The sequence below is a fragment of the Vitis riparia genome, chromosome 8, assembly GCF_004353265.1.
Source record: "Vitis riparia cultivar Riparia Gloire de Montpellier isolate 1030 chromosome 8, EGFV_Vit.rip_1.0, whole genome shotgun sequence".
NCBI lineage: Eukaryota > Viridiplantae > Streptophyta > Magnoliopsida > Vitales > Vitaceae > Vitis > Vitis riparia.
In genome coordinates, this window is record NC_048438.1 from 15,009,528 (window position 1) to 15,035,528 (window position 26,001).

General features: G+C 33.5%; 5 protein-coding genes across 5 annotated transcripts; 2 read left to right on the top strand and 3 right to left on the bottom strand.

Annotated features, from left to right (window-relative positions):
• The first annotated feature begins 2,045 nt into the window (after positions 1 to 2,045).
• LOC117920959 (hsp70-binding protein 1) lies at positions 2,046 to 6,566 on the top strand. Its single transcript, XM_034838680.1, has 6 exons — positions 2,046 to 2,346; positions 3,068 to 3,210; positions 3,327 to 3,377; positions 4,987 to 5,208; positions 5,334 to 5,436; positions 5,743 to 6,566. Exons 1-6 carry the CDS (start codon positions 2,261 to 2,263, stop codon positions 6,326 to 6,328), a joined length of 1,191 nt encoding a protein of 396 aa, XP_034694571.1. The 5' UTR covers positions 2,046 to 2,260; the 3' UTR covers positions 6,329 to 6,566.
• Positions 6,567 to 8,279: 1,713 nt separating this feature from the next.
• LOC117920010 (protein SRG1-like) lies at positions 8,280 to 10,338 on the bottom strand. The gene is made up of 4 exons (XM_034837351.1): positions 9,875 to 10,338; positions 9,428 to 9,675; positions 9,025 to 9,349; positions 8,280 to 8,765 (listed from the first exon to the last, which is right to left on the bottom strand). The coding sequence occupies exons 1-4, from the start codon at positions 10,151 to 10,153 to the stop codon at positions 8,514 to 8,516; spliced, it is 1,104 nt and encodes a 367-aa protein (XP_034693242.1). The 5' UTR covers positions 10,154 to 10,338; the 3' UTR covers positions 8,280 to 8,513.
• A 6,210-nt stretch (positions 10,339 to 16,548) lies between these two features.
• LOC117921309 (protein SRG1-like) lies at positions 16,549 to 18,316 on the bottom strand. Its single transcript, XM_034839168.1, has 4 exons — positions 18,044 to 18,316; positions 17,554 to 17,801; positions 17,153 to 17,477; positions 16,549 to 16,985 (listed from the first exon to the last, which is right to left on the bottom strand). Exons 1-4 carry the CDS (start codon positions 18,314 to 18,316, stop codon positions 16,734 to 16,736), a joined length of 1,098 nt encoding a protein of 365 aa, XP_034695059.1. The 3' UTR covers positions 16,549 to 16,733.
• An 897-nt stretch (positions 18,317 to 19,213) lies between these two features.
• Positions 19,214 to 20,463, bottom strand: LOC117920807 (thaumatin-like protein). The gene is made up of 2 exons (XM_034838447.1): positions 20,319 to 20,463; positions 19,214 to 20,228 (listed from the first exon to the last, which is right to left on the bottom strand). The coding sequence occupies exons 1-2, from the start codon at positions 20,371 to 20,373 to the stop codon at positions 19,555 to 19,557; spliced, it is 729 nt and encodes a 242-aa protein (XP_034694338.1). The 5' UTR covers positions 20,374 to 20,463; the 3' UTR covers positions 19,214 to 19,554.
• Positions 20,464 to 22,406: 1,943 nt separating this feature from the next.
• Positions 22,407 to 25,639, top strand: LOC117920798. The gene is made up of 12 exons (XM_034838436.1): positions 22,407 to 22,760; positions 22,864 to 22,996; positions 23,110 to 23,183; positions 23,288 to 23,334; positions 23,427 to 23,580; positions 23,672 to 23,716; positions 23,805 to 24,009; positions 24,097 to 24,158; positions 24,288 to 24,388; positions 24,674 to 24,728; positions 24,814 to 24,861; positions 25,071 to 25,639. The coding sequence occupies exons 1-12, from the start codon at positions 22,559 to 22,561 to the stop codon at positions 25,247 to 25,249; spliced, it is 1,305 nt and encodes a 434-aa protein (XP_034694327.1). The 5' UTR covers positions 22,407 to 22,558; the 3' UTR covers positions 25,250 to 25,639.
• Positions 25,640 to 26,001: the final 362 nt, after the last annotated feature.

Below are 26,001 nucleotides of genomic sequence, written 5' to 3' on the forward strand. Positions count from 1 at the left end.
AAAACTCACCGTTTTATTTCGCCTAATCTTGGAGGTTTAGGCCTTTAATTTGGTTATGAGTCTTATGACTTAAAATAACGGTTATTTGATTAAAATGATGTTTAAAAATTCAAATTCTACGATTTAACCCTTTATTTTTTTTAGCCTCGTTTTAACAAAAATACTCTTATTTTAAAATATATATAATATATATATATATATATATATAATATATATATATATATATATATATATATATATTTTTTTTTTTTTTTCTTAAAACAAATAAAAAAATTTTAGCCTCGTTTTAACAAAAATACTCTTATTTTAGAGTGAAATAATCATCAAAATTATGAATCGAGGCCATCTTATATTTTTACTTGAAAACAATTGATTTTTATTATAAATAATTTTTTTATTTGTTTTAAGAATATATATATATATATATATTTTGATGATTATTTTCAAGTAAAAATATTCATAATTTTGATGATTATTTCACTCTTTTAAACAATTAAATCTTAAAATAATACATTTACGGGTTAATTTTGTATGTTTTTAGGGGTAGTGGTTACTTTTACATATAGGGTGTTATTTGAACCCTTTAACCAAATAACTTGTAAGAATTTTGTGTGTGGGATAAAAAAATTTAATATGATTACAATTAATTTATGATTTTTTTTTTCATATTTTATACTTTTACAATCCTGATATTTATATATATATTACATTGGAATCCATTAATTATTTTAAGTTGGGTTTAGTTTATAGAAAATGTTAAGAAAAAATATTTTTTTTCATATATGGATTGTAAAAAATATAAAATAAAATTAATCTAATTAAAATTAGTTAAAAACTTATGTATTTTTAAATTATTTAATATTTATATTAATGAGTTAAAATAAGTAAAATGAATTTGGAGTAACAAATAAAAATAATTTATCAAATTTTAATTTATTTTTATTTTTTCATTTTTTTTTCATCTTATTTTACTCTATATTTCATTTTATTTCAAATTTTCAAAAAACAAAACATAGCCTTAGAATAGTTTATTATATTTTGCCTTTTCTTCTAAATGTAAAAAACATTTTTTGAAAATTTTAAGCACTTGTCTAAAATGAATTAGCATTTCAATAAGATGTATCAGATGTATTATCTTTGATAATTCAAATATTACATTCTAATTAAACTTAGTTAAAAACTTATGTATTTTTAAATTATTTAATATTTACATTAATGAGTTAAAATAAGTAAAATGAATTTGGAGTAACAAATAAAAATAATTTATCAAATTTTAATTTATTTTTATTTTTTCATTTTTTTTTCATCTTATTTTACTCTATATTTCATTTTATTTCAAATTTTCAAAAAACAAAACATAGCCTTAGAATAGTTTTATTATATTTTGTCTTTTCTTCTAAATGTAAAAAACATTTTTTGAAAATTTTAAGCACTTGTCTAAAATGAATTAGCATTTCAATAAGATGTATCAGATGTATTATCTTTGATAATTCAAATATTATATTTTAAATATATAGATATTACATTCAAATATCTAAGGTAATACATTTAAAATGCATAAAACTTGAATTGTTTTTAAAGAGTTTTTATTTTATAATTATGTTTACTTTAGTGTATGGAAATTCTTTTTTTTTTTTGATAAAAATTAATTTTTATTCATTAGTAATCAAATTATTTTGTGAAATTAATAATCAAAGAAGTTTTTTAGAATAAATTTTTATTTGAAAACCTAAATATAAAAACAATTTTTTCAATTTGTTATTTATTAGAGTAGTATATACTTATGTGTAGCATAAATATTTTAAAATTATTTTTCATATTTTTTATTGTTATTTAAAAAAAAATTATTAAAATTCATTTTAAAAAATATATTCAGAAGTTATTTTAAAATACAATTTTCTCTTAAAAAAAATGCGGATTGTGTTTTCCTGAAAAAACTTCAATTCTCATTTTCTTGAACATTTTGTGGGCCATATTTTTCTTATTTCCATGTGAGGCACAAAAAAAGTCGAGAAAAAGGAAAACCGTAAATCGTGGTTAGGGTTCTTGAAACCAGTTGACAAACAGGGCGTGATTCTTGACCTAATCCTCATTTCTCCAGAATAGTCCAGAATCGTAGAGAGGTTCCTGGAAGGATGGTTTAGAAATTTGATTTGATAAGAGAACAGCCTTTGCTTCAGTATATATATACGGTGGTCAGGCGTCTGGCAAAGAGCTTCACATCACTTTGTTGGATCGACTCTGCATCTTCTCATCTGTAATGGCCAAAGACGGACCCGATTGGGATGGATTACTCAAATGGAGCCTCGCTCATTCCGATGGAACTCGTCCTCCTCGTAACCTAAGGCAAACTCTTTTCTCTCTCTCTCTTTATGCATCAATTATGATGATTTTTTTACCAAAGTAGTGTCGCCAAGCAAAAGCTATGACTGAATTGAAACAGAGCTAACTGTTAAATCAAGCACCGAGGGATCAGTTCAGTGCTAGTCGGCAATACAGGAGGCCATGAAATTATTTCATTTTAATTTTCTTGTTTGCTAATGGTAGATTGATAAATTAATGCAGTTTGTTCCCATCATCTGTGGTTCGAAATTAGGATATTTATAGCTTAGTAATGCGGAGGTGCTTTGGTTGAGCGTCTTTGTATCTGACATTTTAGTTGCATATTATTTGGAGAACTTGGATTCATCTGGTCTGGCAGGGAAAGTCTAGTAAGCTATTTGGATTTTGGAATCATAAGCCAAAGGAAGAAAGAACCCAATTTTGTTTAATTTTCAGCATTTTTTGCCCTCCAGCTTCTTATCTTTGAAATCCAATTAGTCTCAAAGATTTTAGATGTTGGTGATGGCAGAGTTGCAATATCACAATGCAATGCGGTGCAATTACTTTTGTTAAGCAACCCTAGCTATGGCTGAGTTTGATATGCTAGACCTAGGTTGTCATGCAAAGGCATTTTAATATTCACCATGAAGGAATGGTACCTATCACATGTTCATATTTGATTGCATCACTAGACTAAATTATATGAATATGCAATTTATTTGGTTTATTTATCTGCGTTTCTTAGTGAGGAGGAGCGAAAATGGTTTATGGAAGCTATGCAAGCCCAGAGTGTTGATGTTGTTAAGCGAATGAAAGAAATCACCCTTGTTATGCAAACTCCAGAGCAAGTTTTGGAGGCTCAAGGAGTTACTTCTGCAGATATTGAAGGTGATCTTTCATGGTCATTGGTTGTTTAACTCTTTTTTAAGTTTTTTTTTTTTTTGTTATTGTATTTTCTAATGCTTTGTTAGCTTATTATTTTGTTGTGATTGAAATTTTGGCAGATATGTTAGATGAGTTACAAGAGCATGTGGAGTCTATTGACATGGCTAATGGTAAGTTTGTTACTGTATATTCTGTTGATTCTCTTTATTCATTTTATGAAAATTCTTAGAATGAGTTGTTTATACCTGCAACTTTTTCCATTACTTATCATATGAGTTGTTCTACATTTTGTACCATCTGACTCGAGGTTTAGATTTCCATTGTTTATATGGTCTTGGCATCACTAGTGTCATGAAATTATTATCCCTGCATTTTTTTGACTTCTAAAAGATGTCCTCTAATTTCTCTTAGTCTTGGACGTTTGACACATAATTATAATGAATCACGTGTTTTTCAAAGCAATACTATTCCTGAGTGCAGATTCGGTGATGTCCTCCTGTCGATTAGCTGGGTGTTGTGTAAAAGAGAAGGGGGGTGGATATTGTTTTTGGTATATTGCTTTCTTTGTTTTGTTCTTGCCTTTCGGTGCATGACCTTTCAACTCTTGTGTCCCCTTTTTGATAGGTGGAGTTAATATATATTTTTTGCTTGCTTATTAAAAAAAGAAAAACACTGGTGTCCCCCCGACTTCATGTCAAATAGCTTCCTATTATGCTTAGCTATTCTTATCACCTCTAGTTCTTTTAAGTTATGTTTAAATCCTAGAAAGTAAAAAAGAAAGAAAAAAAAATGTTAAGGAAAATTATTTTCTCATGTTTTGTTGTACTATAGAAAATACGAAAGAAAATCAAATATAGTTAAAATTAGTTAGAAACTTATCCATTTTCAAATCATTTAGTCTTTATATTAAAGAGTTAAAACAAGTAAAAGGAGTTTGAAGTAGTATATAATAATGATTTATTAACTTTAAATCAATTTTTTATTTTCCTTCTACTTTTCCTCTCTATTTTCTTTTATTTGCATTTTCTTTCAAATTCTCCGAGAACCAAACATAGCCTTAATTTCATGTCAAACTGTTTAGGATTTCGTTGGAGGGCTTCTCGGTATTACTCTTAAGACTTCCTTATGGTTGAGGTCAGTAGAAGGATGGTATTGACGATCCTATGTATGACTGAAGCAAGTGAAGAAGATGTTCAAGTTGTGGAGAACACTTCAACCGAAGTCTGTAGCACAGGTTCCTACAAATGTCACCAACAAAACCTCCCTCTCTATCAAATTATAGCTTTAGGATTGTGAGGAAATAACCTTTTGTTGGGTTGAGCTGACCTTTCAAATATGAAACTTCAGGTATTTCAGAATAGGTAGTTGGAACTTCAAATATTTATATGCTGTATTATTAACTTATGCAAATTTTATTCATTTGAATGCACACATATTTATTACCTTCTCAATTCTCATTTACATCATTGCTGCTATCTCTTAGTTTTTTTATTTATTTTACTTTATTTGTTATGTCATCTTCTAGGTTTCCTACTTGATTTTGATTGTTTTTATATGTTACATGTTCCATATATTTTATAGACCTCCTTTCATTTCCATTTTGGTTGCATTTAAATATGAGAAAAAAAATAGTGCATTGCTAAAGTAAGATGTATGAAATGTTGAACTAGAAAGGTTGCGTATGGATTACATATTTCTGATTATGATGGCCCTATCAGCTGTGTTTACACTGTTTGTAAAATCTGTCTCAATTTCTTCTGCTGTTATGCAATGTGATAGATCTGCACTCTATTGGTGGTTTGGTTCCTCTCCTGGGTTACCTGAAGAACTCTCATTCTGGCATTCGAGCAAAGGCTGCAGAGGTTATAACAACCATTGTCCAGAACAACCCAAGGAGTCAACAGCTGGTAATGGAAGCAAATGGCTTTGAGCCTCTCCTCTTTAACTTCACTTCAGACCCTGATATAACTGTTCGAACTAAAGCACTTGGTGCAATAGCTTGTGAGTAAATATTTTTTCCTTTCTTTAATAAGTTGTGGTTGTCATTGATTTTTGAAGTGACTTCTATACTTCTTCTGGAATCCCTTGCTGGGACTAACACTTATGTATATTTATATTTTTTCCAGCTTTAATTCGTCACAACAAGCCAGGCATTGCTGCTTTTCGACTCGCAAATGGTTATGCGGCTTTGAGAGATGCTTTGGGTTCTGAGAGTGTGAGATTCCAAAGGTAACCACTCCCACATGTTTTAATATTCAATCATTTCACTGTCTTTATTGAGTGTTGATGATTTATGAATTAGATCACACTTTGATGGAAGGATGGTTTTAGTTTCATGAGGTCTGACTACAAGCCTGACACTTGATCATATACTAAAATGCTTGAAAATAAAAAATAAGCAGCTAAATGACTTCCAAAATATTATCTTCTTTTTTTTTCTTTCCTTTTTTCCACTATTTTACAGATGACTTGCTCTGAATCTAAACTTTAGCTTCTCCACCCTCAATCTTATTCATAGAATTAACCATTTTGCAGGAAAGCCTTGAATTTGATCCATTACCTACTACATGAGAATAGTTCGGACTGCAATGTAGTAAGTGAGCTGGGATTCCCTCGCATAATGATGCATCTTGCATCCAGTGATGATTCCGAGGTACGAGAAGCTGCCCTTCGAGGCCTTCTTGAGCTTGCTCAAGACAAGACAAGTGGAGGCAGTGATGGTTTAGGCGAAGAAGATGAGAAATTGAAGCAACTTCTTCAAGAAAGGATTAAAGGTATCAGCTTAATGTCACCTGAGGATCTTGGGGCTGCTAGGGAAGAGAGACACCTTGTGGACTCGCTCTGGAATGCCTGCTACAATGAGCCATCTTCTCTTCGTGGGGAGGGGCTTGTTGTTCTTCCTGGGGATGATGCACCCCCGCCTGATGTTGCCAGCAAGCATTTTGAACCTCCTCTTAGAGCTTGGGCTGCAAACCAAGAAGCTAATAGAGCTCCTGGTACTGAAAAGAAGGAAGCCGCTCCTCTCCTGTTGGGATTTAGCCCTCAACAGCCTGAAACACCTCATGTCCAAAGCAGTTCAAGTGGAGGTGAGGATGCTGGACAGAGGAGTACTCCAAGGTGAACCTGTAACACAGTGCTGACAGTTTTAAAGGTGTTGCAAGGAATTTCTCCTATTTTCAGCATGTCGTATATTTCTGAATTGTCTGATGCATTTTTAGTTTTATTGTGTTTGCCATCTCATTTTAGTAAAATTAGATGGTGTGCGCTTGAGATTTTGCAATAGGTTGTCTTAAGAAGAGGGGAATTTCTATATTTTATGTATGAAATGGCAGGGATTCCAGAATTTTAATGATGTAAAATCTGTTGCCATTGCACAATTCAACAAAAATAAAAAAAAAAAACCAGGTTCTTTCTTTTGGCAAAAAAAGAGTTGTCAGTGTTGTTTAGTTTTAAGTAGTTGAATTATAGAGAAGTTTTATTTTTAACGGCGGAAACGTTTTGTGCGGATCAGAGAAACTGAAACACTAAAATGATTTTTTTTTAAATGAGATTTTATTGAAATGGATCAAATAATACTTGAATTGAAAAAATAACCTTTATATGACTACTTTTTTTTATAAAAAAAATATACTTAAATAATTTCATTAGTCTATGTCATTTTAAAAAAATTATTAATTTTATATATTTTATTGTTATATGTACTTTTTCAAAGTGGGATGATGCCCAAATATTAGGGGCTACGAACCCATCAAAATAAGATAAGTTCTCGTGTGCTGAGAAAGCGTAACAAATTCAGAAAGAAACTCAAAAGGCAGGAAAGAAAAAAACTACAACCAGAAGAATAAGTGTTTTTATGCCATTTGATGAAAAATTATTTTGGATGAACGAAATTAAGACCCAAAAAGAAGAAATGGTTTTCCTTTTTTTGATGACGGAGGAATTAGGCTTTTAAAACTTTTTATTATCAATCAGATAAATTCAAGATATTATAGTGTCATGATTTGAATTAAAGATAGTGTGTTATTCGTTGAAATTAAATTTACTAATTATCTTTAAAAAAAGGAAATCGTCAAACACATTAAGTTTTAACTTTTTTTAATTTTAATTTAGAAAGTTAAATGGGTGAATGCTTTTAGGTAGAAAAATCTTATGGGATGATGTTTTAAATTAGGAAGAAAGTATGGTATTGAATTGATGCCAGCCTAATCTTTCATTTAGGTCATGCAAAATGCACCATGAAATTTGAATCACTAAACGACAATACAAGAAACATAAATAAATTTAGATAATAAAAGTAATGATAAAGTGATATCAGGAAATATGAAATAATAAAGTAAGGGATAAAGGGGATGTGAGAGCAAGATTTTTCCCCTACATGATTAAACCCTAAAAACAATCGTGGTTTGAAGTGTCACAAAATTAACGAAATTACAGTACAATAAAGGAGTCCTCGTGATTATATGCATCGGATACTAAAATTAATTTTTTTAAAAGCTTTGATGACGACAATTATATCAAATTCTCAACTCAAAGCTTGTGATTTCTAGTTCCATAAGATAAAAGGGTAAGAACATTAATATGTCAGTTTATTATTGTTAATGAAAACACTTAGATCCATAATTTTTTTTTTATTGTAAATGAAATTATGATATAGGGTAAATAAAAACACTTTTAAGAAAAGATAAAATGAAATTAAATACTAATAGAAGAATCGATTGAGTAATATTTTCAAACACAAGGGTGTATGCAAGGATAGGCAATGTTAATTTTTTATTTTATTTTATTAGATAATCGTACTCTAATATAACATTTTTTTAATCATTTAAAAACATAATCATTAATACTAAAAATTTATAATAATTTTTTATTGTAGGTGTCATGTCGAAAATGGGCACACAGAGTTGCTTGGTTATATAGTGTTCACTGTTCAGGGGTATTTGTCAACTTCTATGGGCTTCATCAACCTTCAAAACTCATAATTCACCAACATATTTGGAGTGGTGGACTCATTGATAAGAAGCCATTGAACTCATCCCAGCTCATATTATCTTTTAGATGTTAATGAAATCGTCTTGATTCCTAATAATAATTATTGTTATTAGTTCTGTGGCTCTGCTGTTTTAAACACGCAATTCTAAATTTACATTGAAGGACAAGACATAGATTCTTGATGTTGGAGTAGACAGAGGACAAGCTGTACAGGAAATGGAGCACACATTTATCCTGCATCGCACTAGACCTAAGAGAGAGGAGGCCCAATTTGATATCTGTGGTTCAAGGAGAGTCCCTAGAACTCAGGATTCTACTTAATCGTTATCCTTGGCGAATCGGAGATTAGTCTTGCCCTCTATTTTCTTCCTCAAAGAACGAGTCAGATAGTCTCCGTACTTGACCTTCTTGTATATCCTATTCGACCCTTGAGGATCTAATATATGATCTAGTGGTTCAATTTCCACATCTGTGTCTGGCGTAAAAAATGTCGCCAAGGACATCCTTGCCTTGTTCTCGTTTGCCATGGCTCTGTGCTCGATGCTATTATACTTGCCGTTGCTCCACATCTGTTACCACAATCAAGCAGGTCAGGCTCCAAATCATTTTGTAAGATTTTAACGCTTGTTTACGGAAAAAACCATCTCCATGCTGGGTTTTAAAGAGCCAGACAATGATTGGATCTTAAAGCCCTCCACTTGCTCTTCCTCTCTATCACCATATGGAAAGAGAAAGAAAGGAAGGAGGCTTAGAGGTAGGCTTCTCTTTTTTGCCTGGTTATTAGTTGTAAATGAAATCTTTGAGATGATGGATTTTTTTTATATTTACCTCTATAACATCTCCAATATTCACGACCAGGGAATTTGGGATCGGATTAACAGGCACCCATCCTCCATCATGCTGGATTTCTAAGCCAGTAACATCATCATCTTGCAGGAGTATGGATATGGAGGTCGCATCAGAATGTGGGCTTATACCGATTACTTGGTCAGGGTTGCGACATGTAGGATAGTAATTCACACGCAAAGCTTGTGCCATGTCTTTGTGTAGCCTAAGAAGTGCATCCTTAGTCATCCCCATCGTCAAAGATAAAGAGCCAAGGAGTGTCTCTGCAACTTTTCTTACTTCAGTGGAATATGTTTCGACAGTGTCTCTGCAGTGAGTGAATATTTTAATTTACATATTGGTTGAATTAATTATCTACACTCCGAACAAATTTCAAAAGAAATACCTGAAGTCTGCTGGAGTAGTTGGCCAAAACTTGAGTTTTTGAAAATGGGAGGGATAGATACTCAAAATTAGTGAATCTGACCAGTCCAGTTTCTCCTCCTCAGAGACCATGAAAGGCCGCCCATAACCTTGCATCTCATTCGAGTCCAGTGAGTATGCTATCTTCTCTTCGAATGGTAGTTCGAAAAACCCAGCTGCGGCATCCTTCACCCTCTGCAATACTTCTTTTGGTATTCCATGATTAGTTGCCTGCAAGATATTTTGGTCAACATGTTGTGAAATGATGATAGAATATGCATATCAGATGAGCTATTTGCTTTCCAAACATTCTCCGGAGGATGTTTGGTTTTCTTTGCATGCACAAATTATGAAGTTTGGTTTGGATAACCAGTTCATTCTCTGTCTGAATTGCCATGGAGAAATGCAGAGAAATGAATAAGAGTGTTACCATAAAAAAGCCCCAGCATTTGCAGGCCCACTCCAGCTTCTTTAGCTCCTCAACATTCTCACTTGAAAGTAATGCCAAGTCAATGACAGGAATTTGAGGTGAAAGAACAGACAGATCAACATCTTTGGATTTATCTTCTTCGCTCCTTTTGAATCTGTCAGGAATGCATGAAAGATTGCATCTCACCATCTCCTGAACATTTACAATAGATGGTGATGATATCCCACCGTTCAGTACTTCCTCACTCTCTCTGATTGCGTTGTCTGCCTCTGTGACCATGCTTGTTTGCTTAGAAAATGGCCTCTGCTCCTTCTAGCGCGCGCTAGCGCGCGCGCGCACACGTATATATACTCTCTCTGATTGTGTTGTCTGCCTCTGTGACCATGTTTGTTTGCATCTCACCATCTCCTGAACATTTACAATAGATGGTGATGATGTCCCACCGTTCAGTACTTCCTCACTCTCTGATTGTGTCGTCTGCCTCTGTGACCATGCTTGTTTGCTTATAGTGCCCCCCCCCCCCACACACACACACACACACGGCCTCTGCTCCTTCACACACGCGCTGATTGTCATAGTCCTTTTCTATAACCCACACACAGACACACACACGCGTATATATACTCTCTCTGATTGTCACTGCTCCACACACACATAGTCCTTTTCCAAAATCTTCACATAAGATTTTGCATGGATCACATATGTATACTCTCTTTGATTGTCACTGCTCCACACACACATAGTCCTTTTCTATAATCAAAAGCAAATCTTCACATAAGATTTTGCATGGATCACATAAGATTTTGTGTGGATCAAGGGAAAGAAGTACTAGTAGGATTATACGACTGAAACGGATTTTTCTCAATAGTACGGTAATTTAAAAAAGTTATGTTTAAATTACTGGAGTAGAAGAAGTTATTACAAATATACGGTAGTTTTTGCCACCTAGGAAAGAGGATTTGTCACTTAAGAGAGAGGAGAGAGGAGAGAGGTTTAGCGGATAATTTTTTTTTAAAACAAAGGGAAATCGTCTTTTCAAATTCCACAAGGAAAATTCAAGAGATGAGTTTTCCATGGGAAAATTTTTTTTTAAAAAAAAATTCCTAAATAAAAAATAAAAAAAAACAATTCCACGAGGGGAACTCGTCTCTTCCCATGGGAAATTTTTTTTTTTAAAATATTTTTTTATTTTAAAAAATCCCAAATTAAAAAAAAAACAATTCCGCAAGGGAACTCGTCTCTTCAATAGACGAGTTCCCATGGAAAAAAATATATATATTTTTAAAAAAGTTCCCAAATTAAAAAAAAAAAAAAAAAAAAAAAAAATTCCTCAAGGGAACTCGTCTCTTCAAGAGACGAGTTCCATGAAAAATAAAAAATATATACATTTTTTTAAAAATTCCCAAATTATTATTTAAAAAAAAAGAAAAAAAAAACAATTCCTCAAGGGAACTCGTCTTTTTTTTTTAAAAAAAAAAGTTTCCAATATATATATATATATTTAAAAATTCCCAAATTATTATTTAAAAAAAAAAAAACAATTCCTCAAGGGAACTCGTCTCTTGAAGAGATGAGTTCCCATAAAAAAAATATATATTTATTTTTTTAAAAAAAAATCCCAAATTATAAAATAAAATAAAAAATTCCAAATGGGAAATAGTCTCTTTAAAAAAAAAGTAATATTTTTAATATATTTTTTTTAAAAATCCCAAAATAAAAAAAAAATAAAAAAAAATATTGCAAAAGGGAAATCGTCTCTTCATTAAAAAAAAATCCCAAATTATAAAAAGAAAAAAAAAATCAAAAAGGGAAATCATCTCTTCATAGATAAGCCATTTGCTATGAACAATACCGTTTGCTATTTTGAAAATATCGTTTGCTATTTTGAACAATACCGTTTATTTTTTATTTTTAATTTGGGAACTTTTTTATAAAAAAAAATATTTTAAAAAAAAAAAAATTTCCCATGGGAACTCGTCTCTTCAAGAGACAAGTTCCCTTGTGGAATTGTGTGTGTGTGTGTTTTTTTTTTTTTTTTTTTTTTTAATTTGGGAATTTTTTTAAAAAATATATTTTTTTTTTCCCATGGGAACTCGTCTCTTCAAGAGACGAGTTCCCTCGAGGAATTGTTGTTTTTTTTTAAAAATAATAATTTGGGATTTTTTTAAAAAAAATATATATATTTTTTTTCAAGAAGAGACGAGTTCCCTTGTAAATGGCGAATTTTTTTAAATACTATTTTTTTTTTCATGTAACTCGTCTTTTGAAAAGACGATTTCCCTTTGACTTTTGAAATTTGAAAAAGATGATTTTGGTTTAAAAAAAAAATTATCCGCTGAACCTCTCTCCTCTCTCCTAAGTGACAAATCCTCTTTCCTAGGTGGCAAAAACTACCGTATATTTGTAATAACTTCTTCTACTACAGTAATTTAAGCATAACTTTTTTAAATTACCGTACTATTGAGAAAAATCCTGACTGAAACCGGGGTTTTGGATCAAAATGAGCAATTTTTTTTTAAAAAAAATTAATATCTAACCACTTTTTAAAACTTAAGTTCAAATTATCGACCACCGCGGTTTTATTTTTGAACTAAAATCGTAGTTGGCAACTGCGATTTCTTTTTTGAACTAAAACCGTAGTTGAAAACTGCGACTTCATTTTTAAATTAAAGCCGCAGTTGTCAACTGAGATTTTAGTTAATTTTTTAAAAAATTTAAAATTTAATTAAAAATTATTAAATTACAATTTAGGATTGAAATTTAAAAAATATATTTAAATAATAAATTATTTATATTTAAATTTAAAAATCTAGTATTACTTCAAAAAATATAAATTGATAAATAGAAGATATTATAAATTAATATTTTATTTATTAATAAATTAATAATCTTAAAATAATAAATTTATATAACATATAAATAATATATAAAATTATATAATTTATTAATTTAAGACATTTAATTTGTTGTTTTTTAATATTTAATTTCAATCATAAATTGTAATTTAATAGTTTTTAATTAAATTTAAAAGTAAAAAAAAATTATAATTGAAATTTCAGTTATCAACGGGTAACTTAAAAGTATATTATTATTTAGATAAAGATAAATTTATCATAATACAAATAAATTAATATCTTAAAAAACAACAAATTAAATATCTTAAATTAATAAATTATACAATTTTATATATTATATAAGTTTATTATTTTAAGATTATTAATTTATAAATAAATAAAATATTTATTTATAATATATTTTATTTATCAATTTATGTTTGTTAAAATAATATTAGATTTTTAAATTTAAATATAAATAATTTATTATTTATATATATATTTTAAATTTCAATCGTAATTTAATAATTTTTAATTAAAAATAATAATTAAAATCTCAGTTGACAACTACGGTTTTAGTTCAAAAAAGAAATCGTAGTTGTCAATTATGACTTTAATTAAAAAAAGAAGTCGTAATTGTCAACTGCGGTTTTAGTTTAAATATGAAGTCGTAATTATCAATTGCGATTTTAACTAAAATGATGAAAAAAAATATTTTTACTCGATATAAAAAGGGTAACTTGAACATAAATTTAGTTAAAAAAAGAAGTTGTAATTGTCAACTGCGGTTTTAGTTTAAATATGAAGTCGTAATTATCAATTGTGATTTTAACAAAAATGATAAAAAAAAATATTTTTACTGGATATAGAAAGGGTAACTTCAACATAAATTTAAAAAAAAAAAAAAGAAGGCCATTTTGACCCAAAACTCCTAGAACCATGTGACCATGTTTGTTTTCTATAATCAAAAGCAAATCTTCATATAAGATTTTGCGTGGATCGAGGGAAAGAAGTAATAGTAGGATGATATGACTGAACCAATAAAGAAGTAGAAAGTCCTGTCAATGACCAGAAAATAATGTTAAAGCTTCCTGGATCCTCATCCACTCCTCACCTTCTATGACCCATCTGAAATCTGAAATCATGTACTAATCTCTAATTTTTGTTTTCCTAGTTTTATATTATGGGTTCCAGTATATATTTGCAGGTGGGGCATCATTAAAGATTGTGTTAAATATGTTACAACTCAAGAAAATTGCAATTTAACTCTCCTTAATTTCTCTTTGCATCAATAGTATATTATTCACTAAAAAGTCAGATGGCTTGGGTATACATATATGATCCAGAATTTCGATATAAGATCACAAATGTTCTTGCCTACTCCATTAAAAATCTATGATCTCTTATGAGATTTGCACCTAGCTACTTCATTAAAAATCTATGATCTCTGCATGTCTCATTCAGAAGAATCATAGTTAATAGGAGAAAAGAAAGTTCAAGGTTTCATAACACAAATAGAGCTCAAATAAAAATACAATAAAAAGGAATAAAAAAGAAAAAAACTAATTTAATTTTAATTTTTTTTTAAAAAGATAATAATTCGAATATAAAAATGAAATAACTCTTCACACTCACAAGTGTGGTTCCAAGAGATGAGAGTTGCTAAAATTAATGTATGTCTTTTTTAAGCATAATCTTTTTAGATAAACCTTCATGTGCATAGATATTAAATAAGTAGGGTTTTTGATAAAGTGTAGGATAGCTTGAAAAAATAATTTGTAAACTATAGTAATGAAGAAAATATTTCCAAATCTATCATAGTATTTGTCATCTAAGAAAGAGTGTTTGCCATGTAATATGATTTGAAGCAAAAATTGTCTCTTGAAGAGACAAGTCTTTTTTTTTTTTTTAGTCATCGGTAAGAATCATCTCTTGAAAAGGTAATTTCTAATTTTTTTTTTTTAAATCCACTTATATAAGCTTGTGTGTATCCTTTAAACGAAAAGTCTTGTATCTATCCAATGTTCTACTAAATTTGTATTTCATGATGAAGATCTATTTGCAATCTACTAACATCTTTACTTTTGGTAAATCAATAATCTCCCAAGTTTAATTGGTTTGTTTTCAATGCTATCATCTCCTCCTTAATGGCATCTTTCCACGATTTGGAGGTTGAGGCTTCTTGAATAGTGATGGGTATTCGTTCAGATAACACTTGTGAGAGAAAGGCCAGGTGAAAGTTTCTACATAAGTATAAAATAAGACATGGGGTGATGAGTGCAAACTCCAACCCCAACCCTTTTCTAAAAGTGATAGGCAAGTCCAAATTACTAGGAGGAGAGATCTCAATTGGAGTCGAAGAAGTGATGATGGATCTTTTCTTCCCGGAGTACACATTGAAAATTAGGGTATTAGGTCCTTCCCTGTGGTTTTACTATTTGTAAAATGATTGGGAGAAGTTTCAATAGGTGTTTTTGGTGAAATACTATTTGATTGATTGTAGGAAAGATTTATGGAATTATCTCTCCAATTTAGGTTGACAACCATTCTATTCCCCTCATCTTTATCAACAGTTTCAACCATTGTATCATTCTTTTTAGCAACAATTACATCATTCTTTTCAATGATGTTTGTTGTTTCTTTAACTCTACATTGTAATCCTAAGACAACACGGGCTTAAAATCCATAACAACAAAAAGAAAGGTTTAAACTTCTGTAGCTACTCTTATAGATAGGCATGTTATTAAAATGGTGCAGTCTCCCTACTCATTAAAACAGAAGTAGTTATACATGTAATTCCCAACCAGATGTATCCTCCTAGGCCTTCCACTGCCCATTCGGCCTGATAGCTATGGCAAAAGCATCATATCTGCAGGTCCAGCTAAGAGTAGACATTAAAAGTCTTGTAGTCTTAGTTCATAACTAACAGTGAATTTTAAGAAGGGATCTTGCACCAATAAAAATTTTGCATGTGTGCTTTGGTTATCTTTCCAACATATATTTTTCTGGTCAGAGGGTATATTATAAGATGGATACACATTTTCCTTTGAATGATGTGCTTGGAATACTAAGTGGAGTTAGTTATTGAAGCCTCAATGACAAGATAACACAGAATTTGAAAAATTGAAATAGATTGTAGATAGACACCAACAATGCAAGAAGTGGGAACTCTGCTTGTTTTTATTTGGCACAGCACTAGACCAAAAGGGGAGAAGAACCCAGATAAGATATCTGTGGCTGAGGCCATTACATTTTAAAGGAGTTGGTAGAATTCAGCATATTATATTTGTGCTATACTTTGCAAATACGAGATTAGCCCTTCCTTTTAGTCTTTTCTTCAGAGACATCGGGTAATCCCCACAAGTGACCCTCTTGTATATCCTACAGGGCTGTTATTGGGATCTTGCATATGATCAAGTGGTTGGATAATCCCCATGAATGACCTTGTATATCCTACAAGGCTGTTTAGGATCTAGCATATGATCAAGTGGTTTGATTTCAACATCGAAATCCGATGTGAAAAATGTTGCATAGTATGTCCTTGCCTGTAAGAACCATTCTCAAATCTCTCATACTTCCCTTTGCTCCATATTTTCATTACAACCAAGAAGAGTAAGGCTACTAGAAACTAATAAATTTTTAGTAATGCCAGACAGCATGAACAAACAAATGGTGTGGTGGCCTTAGCTTTGCAAAATATTTAAATACCATTGTAATTTATCTTTCAGAGAAATATCCTTGAGAACCTTCTTGCAGTTTGGCATATCCGGTTCTCATAGGAAAACACGATCTACAGTAAAAAGTAAATACTTGCTTGAATAAAAGGTAAATTTAGTGGAATTCCATTGATATCTGAAGTAAAGAAATGATAATTGAAATATTTGGTGTTTATTTTGACTAACAGGAGTCTGATAATTCATAACATGTTGAGAATGTCTGGGGACAACTTCTGTTTCTATTGATTTATTTATTTTTCCTTCAATGTCCTTTCACTATGGAAGTGATGGAATATTCAGAAAATCTACTTAATTTTCATTCTTGGCCATTTCTGTGTGAACCTTTCCCTCCATTTTCCTTTTCATGGAATGCCTAAGATAATCTCCATATCTTACCTTCTTGTATATCTTAATGGGCTGCTGGGAATCTACCAAATGGTCAAATGGCTCAATTTCCACATCATCATGTGGAAGAATAAAAGATGCAAATGAAATCCTTGCCCTGTTCTTGTTTGTCACAGCTCTGTGCTCAATGCTCCTGTATTTCCCATTGCTCCAAATCTGTCATTACAATAATAAACAGGCAGTCATAGAACAATTAGGACATTTTCCTCTATCTCCTCTGCTCTTGCCATTTTATATGACATGTTTGTCTGATGTTTAATCAGTAATAATGTCTCAATTCAGCAAGAAAGAATAGGTGACATAACGAGATTGTAGAAAATTACCTCAACAACATCTCCAATATTCACGACCAGAGCATTTGGAATTGGCTTAACAGGCACCCACTCTCCACTGTGCTTAATCTGTAAACCAGTGACATCATCATCTTGCATAAGTATGGTTAGGATGCTTGTGTCTGAGTGCGGACTTATACCCAGTACTTGATCTGGTATGCTGCAAGTGGGATAGTAGTTCACTCGCAAGGCTTGCACAAACTCTTTGTGCAGTCCAAGGAGAGTATCCTTATCCATTCCCATTGTCAAAGACAAGGAACATAGGAGCTCCTCTCCTACTCTTTTTACTTCATTTGAATAGACTTCGATCTTTTCTCTGCATGGATTAAACTATTAAATTTACAGATAGCAAGAAACCTAGCTAGTAGTTTCAAATAATGACAAAAACATACTTGAATTCCTTTGGTGCGTTTGGCCAAAATTTAAGCTTCCGAAATCGTGTAGGGTAAATAACAAGAACCAGTATATCTGACCAATCCAGCTTCTGCTCTTCAGAAACAACGAATGCCTGGCCATACCCTTGTATGTCATCTGAGGCCATTGCATACTTGTTCTTCTCTTCTAATGGGAGTTCAAAAAACTCAGATGCACTGTACTTCATACCTTGCAACACTTCTTCTGCTACTCCATGATTCACCACCTGCAAAATATTTTTCTGTTTGAAAAATGTGCAACACTGGTAAAAATGAAAACATTCTGTCATCTATGATGTGACAAATGTTAACATTGTTCAATTTTGGTTCTTGAAATTTGTGGCCAGTGTAAAGGTATGGCGCACACAAATTGTAACCATGTTAGGTGGCAATTGCTATAGAGTGTCTATTCAATTTTTGTTTAAAGAACCATTTGCTTGGTGTAAATTCGTTATATCTTGAATATTACCTGGAAAAAGCCCCATTCTTCGCAAGCTAGTTCCAGTTTCTTGAGCTCCTCCTTGTGCCCATTTGATAGTAATGATAAATCAATGACGGGAATCTCACATGAAAGGTGAATCGCATCGGTAGTTTTGGGCATGTCTTCTTGGTTCCTAATGTATCTTTCAGGAACCTGCACAGGATTGCTTCTCTCCATCTCTTGAACATTTGGTACTGGTAGTGATCCGGCATAAGTGAGCGCATCCTCCCCCTCTACTGCTTCTGCAATGTTAATATCCATGTTTCCTTTCTTAGATTGGGGCATCTCTCGTCGCTTACATGAATTTATAGCCAAGTTTTTCTTTTTAGTAGTTTCATTAGATTTTGCCCCGTAGTGAAGGTGGATCTTGTTCTTCTTTGGAAAAATGATTCCCTTCCGAAAGCATAATTTGCAATGTTATTAATTTGGATTTTAAATTGGGAAAGGTTTGGGGTGAATTTGGCGTATTTGCTTTGGATGCTTTTTAACTCTGCTTTGGAAACTCCAAGAGGATAGCTCTGTTATGTTAAATTTAATTGATTATGAGATTTATTGACAGAACCTTTCGGGGGTTTCCCTCAGGTTTTGAACTGTTTTTTTTTCTTCATTTTTCCCTCCATATGATGACTTTTTTGATTCAAGACAGTTCATCCACTTAGCATTTGCAGAAGATGCTCCAAATCTAAGCCACTTGGGTTAGGATATATTAGATTTCTTGTTCCTCGAGCCAAAATTACTAGGATAAAGATGATGAGAATACTGATCTCCAATGCCAATTTGTTATGGCTTGGAACAGTTTGCTCTATATTTGGCACTGATTCTTTAATTTGAAACAGATGAGGAATGTTAAATAGTAGAAAATTTGAGAAGAAATCTGATGATATTTGAGCTCAGGGTCATAGAGTGTAAATGTTGAACGGGGCAGTGGAAATAAATAAATGAAACTTGTCAAAGCACTGCTTCTATAGAGATGAATCCATCATATCATCGCCAAGAGAAAACTTACAAGAAAGCAAGTCGAGACTCCAAAAGCCAAATACTCGTACAGGCATCTTTTCCTTTGATTTTTTTCTTATTTGCTTTCTTGTGGGGTTTAAGGTGATAACCATTCCCATCAACGTCTCATCATCACTCAACCACAATTCAAATCCACAGTAATTCAATAGTAGACATGAAAACCATTTTATTCTTAGAATGCTATAGCAAAATGATTTACACGTCTACTGAATAAAAATAACTTTAAAGCTGATGAACGTATTTGAACTGGATACATGCCAAAACATTATTACTAGGCCTCAACCCAGCAGGAAACTAGTGTTTCCAACTAACAGAACTTGATGAACAAGATCAAATCATACAATCTAATCTAACTTTAAAAAAGAAAAAGAAGACTGCAACAACAGACGATTCAAGTAGAAAGTACGGATAACCACAAGAAGCTTCATTGCTAACACCACTGACTTTCTTACCGAGCCATGAGTGCACCCTGACAATATTCCTTATTTGGGAGGGCAGAAGGTGATGAGATACCGTGAAGCCCTGCATTTGTTGAGGCTGGTAGAGTCATCAAAAGCATAACTATAGGCTTTTGGGCAGATGGCTTTGAAGAGATTGGCGAAGAGCGTGGGCTTGCAAGTTTTCGGGTTAGAGTAGTTGCCTGTACAGCAATACTTGGCCGATTGCATGGCTAAGCAGGCGCTCTTGCAGCCCACCACTTTGCCACCCTTCTTCACTTCCAGTGCAGATGGGCAGCAAATGTTCAAATCGACATCACATGCCGCGCGTCCACAGCCAATTCCACCACCAACAGGCGCCATGGAAACTGGCAAGTTGAATCCATCAACCAAACTCACATCATAGAAATGTAAGGGAGAGGCGGATGTCCCAAGTGTCATTTCCACCACCGTTGCCGGTGGCACGCCCCCTGTGCCCCGACAATGTAACATGCCAGAGCAATCTCCGGTCTCGCAATTGCCTTTTCCATTGTTATCAAAGCGACAACCTTGCCTTCCCCATACCCTTCCTGACCACTTTTCGGGCAAGTCAAGGACCACTTCTTCTCCACTGTTGAGATTGAATCCACCGTCTTTAGGGGTGGAGTGGCCTGCACCACCCAGTATTCCGGGCCATATGCTTTCCCTGCAGTTGTTTACTAGTATGAGCTGAGACCCATCTGCATATCACCAAAAAGAGAAATCAGTTGATGGATGACAGATATATGAAAACTAACAGCTACCAGAGTACAAGGAGAAGGAAAATGTACTTGTGACGGTGAGAGAGACCAAAACAAAGAGGAGAACGGGGAAGGAAGTTAGCATGGTTTCAAGTTTTCTGGAATTAGAGTAAGGAAGTAAGAGTCAGAGTCCAAGTCTTTCGCTTCGATAACCACAGGCTTGAGTGAAACGGTTTATAGAGGGAAGGCTAACTGCTGCTTACTTCCCTCATTGCTTTTTCTCTCTCTATCATATATTTTTTTTCTATTTCGGGTTGTTGCTTTTCTAGGTTAATCTCCTTTTTCACTTTTACTTCTGAGAGAAAGGGCATATATCCATTGCTTCGAACCGAGGTTTCTGCTTTCCTTACGAAAACTCTTGTTTGATTATTATTATTTTCAAAAAGAGAAATATGGTTGTTCTTAGCTTAGTACGTCGATCCACTCTCTAGTGGGATCCTCCTTCGTATGATCTCAGTCAGCCCACATGCTCACTCTAAAAGAACATGCTCATGTTCTCTATGGTTGATCAGATATCGAATTAGGTCCTAACGAAATCTAATTATGAGATGAAACACACAATCAAATATACCAAATTAGAATTCTATTTGGTGTCATTTCTAAACAAAAGTAAAGAGAAGTTGATCATATCAGTACAACTTAAAAGGATTCGGAATAAACTAGGAGACTTAAAGCGGTGGGGTCTTCTGAGCATTGGCAATAAAATATGGGCAAATCTCCATCATCATTCCTGAGAAAGGGGGTGATGAATAAATATGGGGAACACAATTATGCCCCTTAAACTTTCTAATGCTTGTGGCGGAAGATGCCCTCTTTTGTGACCCAGAAGCGCATTTCAGCACAAAATTATGTATAAAGCTTATTTGTTTAAAGACGAAACAAAAGAAGACTAGAGACTGTATGGAGGGTTAATCTCTCCTACTTTTTTAGGAGGAATCCTGTAAACCATCGATGGAGTCTCCACTACATTTTCGTGGGCTCTTAGGCAGGCATAAAGTGCCCAATGTTTTGAGCCTAACCACCACTAATTTGAGTTGATTCACGTTTAATGATTTTGAGGGGGATGGAAAAGCAACACCATAACAGAATTCATATATATATTAACTCGGAAAAAGATAATTAAAAAATAATAACGGGATAGGCATGCCGAAGATGATTAAGCATCATTACAAACTTTGGGATGAGTCAGAACTTTGAAATGGATATGTTATATGGGATGAGCCAAATCCTTTGTGTACCTTCAAATGATTAAATTCTAAGATAAGTGTGATATCAAATCACGTAAAAAAAATTTATTACTTCTCTAAGAATTAATTGATTTTTAAATGAGATGGGTTAAACCTGTGATTTAATAATTTCATGTCTTTATACCATATGATTCGACTATTTATAAATCCATATATTTGAATGTTTATATCACTTTACAGTCAACATGATATGCATGAGTTGGTCGAGAATGATTTAATCAATTGTGATAGAAATGATATTGCTGGAGAAACTATCCAAACAGATGTTCCACTATCACGATAAGAAAACATTGTTGAAAGAGATAATAAATTCATTTATGATGATGATATAGATGATGTGTAGCTAATAATATTGGTAAGTACATAAATATATATTTATCAAATATACAAATTGTAATTTATTTTATATTATTTATGTAACTTATTTTATATTACTTTTTCTAATTTACTTTATTATGTAGGAAATGTCACATCGAAGAGGAATAGTACAAATAGTGTCTCCAGAAGATGAGTTGGACAATCTACAACAACTCTCAAACATCCAACTTGCTGCAACAACTACTCCTAGTAGTTCTGATCCTTCTGATTCTTCAAATCCTTCTGTTGTTGGTATGATTTAGAAGATTATGTTTAACTTTACATATGATAAATGTGTTTATATATGTTTAATTTCTTGAATAATAGGTTTTTAATGTTTAATTTTATATAAGATAAGTAAATTATGTTTCTTTTAATTTCATTATTATTCTTAATAGGTTCATCCTCTAGCGAGAAGAGGACACGTGGCCCAACACGTAAGCCTTTTTCCCCGCACATTGTATTATACAATATGCAACACACGTAATGGGTGTGTAGTTGGCACTTGGCAGCCAGCTTCCGCCGAAAGAGAAATGTGGACACGTTGATTATCATCTGTTTGAGGACATGGAAAATTAGAATTCCTTTCCCATTTTACCCTCCAAACCCTGCTTCTAGGGTTTTGCGTTTTCCCGACTAAACGGAGAACCACCGACAGGATAAACAATGTTGGGCACCGCATTGAACTTGTCAAGGGCAGCGACCGCCGCTGCTCGGGCCACCGGAATGGGCCTCCTCTCTCGTACACCGTCTCTTCTATCTCCATCGTCATCCAGATTTTTTTGTGGGCCCCAAGGCTCAAATGCAACCCCCGTCGCTCTTCAGATGATCGACTACGCTCTCTCTCACGCGAGGTCCCTTAAATCTGGTAATTCTGAGTCTACACATCTTCAACACCCTGTTTCTCTATTTACTTTCTTCTTCTGGTTTGAATTATGAGAAAAATTCGAAGTCAAGTTTTGCGTGTGTAGATGAATCCTACGCACAAGGTCTACTGGTACTGGAGCAGTGCCTTTCGACTCACTCAAACGAGGTTGACGATACCACTAGCCAAAATTCAAGGGGCATGGTCCTACTTGCCATGTCTACCTTATTGTCTGAGAGGTTTTTCGTTTCTTCCTTTTTTTTTTTTCCCCTTTTTTTGGGATTATATAATTAATATGATTATTTCTATTTGAAACAGTTTAGTTCATAACAATCCCAATTTGAGCTTTCAGGGGAGCTTTTGATGATGCAATTGACAAACTCCAGATAATTCAAGGTTTAGCAGAGTCTCATTTGGGTGTTAGAGGTAATTTAGGTTTTTTTTTTTTTTTTTTTTTTATAATTTATTATCGCAAGTATCTATGATAATGTGGGTATTGATTTGTCTGCTCGTTGTGGGTTTTGCTATAGTTGCTTCCATGGAAGGTCTTGTTGGACTCAATTTACAGTTGGAGCGGGTACCACCACCACCACTGGTGTTCTGTGCTTCTAATTTTCTAATATTCTATTCACAGTTGAGATTTATGTGTAGATTGTTCTCCCTATATAGGACGATACATCACGGGTGCTTGCAGATAAATGCGTTCAACTCTTGGGGAATGACACAGCAGATATAGGCAATGGATTTGGCTCCAAGGTTCTAAATGTTCGTGCCAAAGCACTAAAAGGGTTAGTTGAGCTTGTCCATGGTAACCTTGAATCTGGTATGTCTAGCAATTTTCCCATTTTTACCTTGTTTGGTTGTCATATCTGTTCATATCAATTGCTAAATGCTGAGCTGCTTTTTTTTTGCAGCTGAGTCTTTCTTTCAAGGATTACAAGATGAAAAAGGTTGCACTGGTGAGGTTTCTCTTATTGCACAGTATATCAATGATATGATATATGCCTATCAAAAAATAAATAAAAAAATTGATGGTATGATACATAGGCAATGCGGCTCTCTCATATGGGGAATTCTTGCACTCAATGGGCAAATTTTCGTTAGCAAAGGAGCTATACCAAAAGGCAATTGAAGGGATATCTGCAAATAAAGAATTTGCTGATCCTTATGCTTTAGCAGCTTGTAGTATGTCTGGGAGGGAAGTTCAATTGGCGGCTACCTGTGCTTTAGGGCAGCTTGAGGGACAATTGGGGTAAGTGCAGGATTAGTTGTGGACCTTTCTATAGCTAGTTTAATATGATCCTTTTTGGGACATGGACTCTGACGTTTGTGTATTCAGGAACTTTAGTGGAGCAGAGGAGATACTGACAAGGGTGTTAACAAAAACAGAGGAACATTTTGGTGTGTCACTTTTGCTTTGATTTTGTCTAATTGAGACTTACAAACATGTTATTCAGCATTCTATTGGAAGTCTGCTTATTGGATGATGTGTGGATGATATATTGTAGTCTTACTGGTTTGATGATATAGGTTCACATCATCCCAATGTTGGTATTATCTTAACCTGCATAGCTCTCATGTTTCGACATAAAGCAATTATGGAGCATTCAAGTTCTCTTTTGATTCAAGAGGTGAGAACTGACTCATAACCCGGTCTATTCTTTTGAATCAGCCAATATTTGTGGCTGGGGGTATATGCATCTAGAGATTTTGGCACCCGGTTTGAGATTGGGTCTTCCAGAGCTACTCTAATTAGATGCTTGTTAAATGCTCAGGACATGATTTGGTTGATGCATTGAATTTTTTCAGCTGATCTCTTCCTACTTCTTGTGGTTGGATTTTAGATAGAGAGTTAGCATATTGTAATTTATTTATGGACTAATTTTTTTAATGGTTTCTTCTGCTATCTTTGACAGGGACTTTATAGAAGGGCATTAGATTTGCTAAAAGCCCCATCATTGGAGACTGAAGGTATGGGACATGATTTAGTAAAAAAATTTCCCATCTCCTCATATTTATTAAACTTGAAAAGATTTGTCTTTCACTGATTGTATAGGTTCAAAGGCAGATGTAGCTCAAAGGGATATTGTGGCCCTTGCTAGAGGTATGTTTGAGCATCTAAACACTTTTGATCATGCATTGTGAATTATTGATCCTGATTGGAGTGAACCGATGTGGTGAGAACCAAATAACTTAGCATTGGCCTTACAATAGTGATTTATAGCCATCCTTAGACAAACCTCTCGTTGTGTATCTCGTATTCTGGTGGTTTGCTATGATGACTTTTAAACAATGTTTCTGGATTGATCTTAGGTGCATATGCAGAAGTACTTTGTGTCCAACAGAACAGAAAGGATGAAGGAGAGAGAATGAAGAGCTGGGCACAGACAGCATGGAGAAACCGCCGGCTTTCACTGGCTGAGGCTTTAGAAATCTCTGAGCCTTTTTCAAAAGTGCCAATTATAGATGCTCGAATAAGCAGGGCCCTGTAGCTTCTCCTTTTTCCAAGGTTTATAACAACAGTTAAATATTCCTCGGGGATGCATCATAAGGAATCCTGCAGTGTGATGTACTTGGCTGCCAATATCTCTAGATGCATATACCGAGCCACAAATATTCCCAGGAGATGGAGAATGAGGAATTGTGCTACTAATCATGTATCACATAGCCAAATATCCGCAGATGCATGTACACCAGGATCTGTTACTTGGTACACGTTTCTTGCAAATCAATTTTGTGGACTAAAATAAAGGAAGGTGTTCAATCTTGCCGGTGTGTTCAGAGGGTATTCATGTGTGTTTTGCCTTTGTTTATCAAGTTACTGTTCTGGAAAACAAAAATTATAGCTGGGGTTGGATAACAGCTGGTTTTTTTTCAAGTCACCGTTCTGACTTACAAGTTACAAAACATGAGTTATGGGGCATTTCCAGTAACTTTGGATAGTCTGCAATTTGGAGTTGCAGTTAATACAGGCAAATCGCCATCCTCTTGCAGAATGGGTGATCAATGATTCAACACTGCTTGTCTCAACCACTAACAAGGAAGCCTATTAGTTCTGCTAATGTGCATGTTGGTCGCACTTTTCCTAGGGTCTTTGGCTATTCTAAGTTCCAACCTGGTTCATTTTCAGCCGGGAAATCTTATCCTTCTGAAGCCATTGGAGAAATCTAGTGTTCTCTCTTTGGGACCATTGAAAAAGAGTCTTCGGGTGGTGGTGGAAAACCTGCCACGTTACATCCTCACC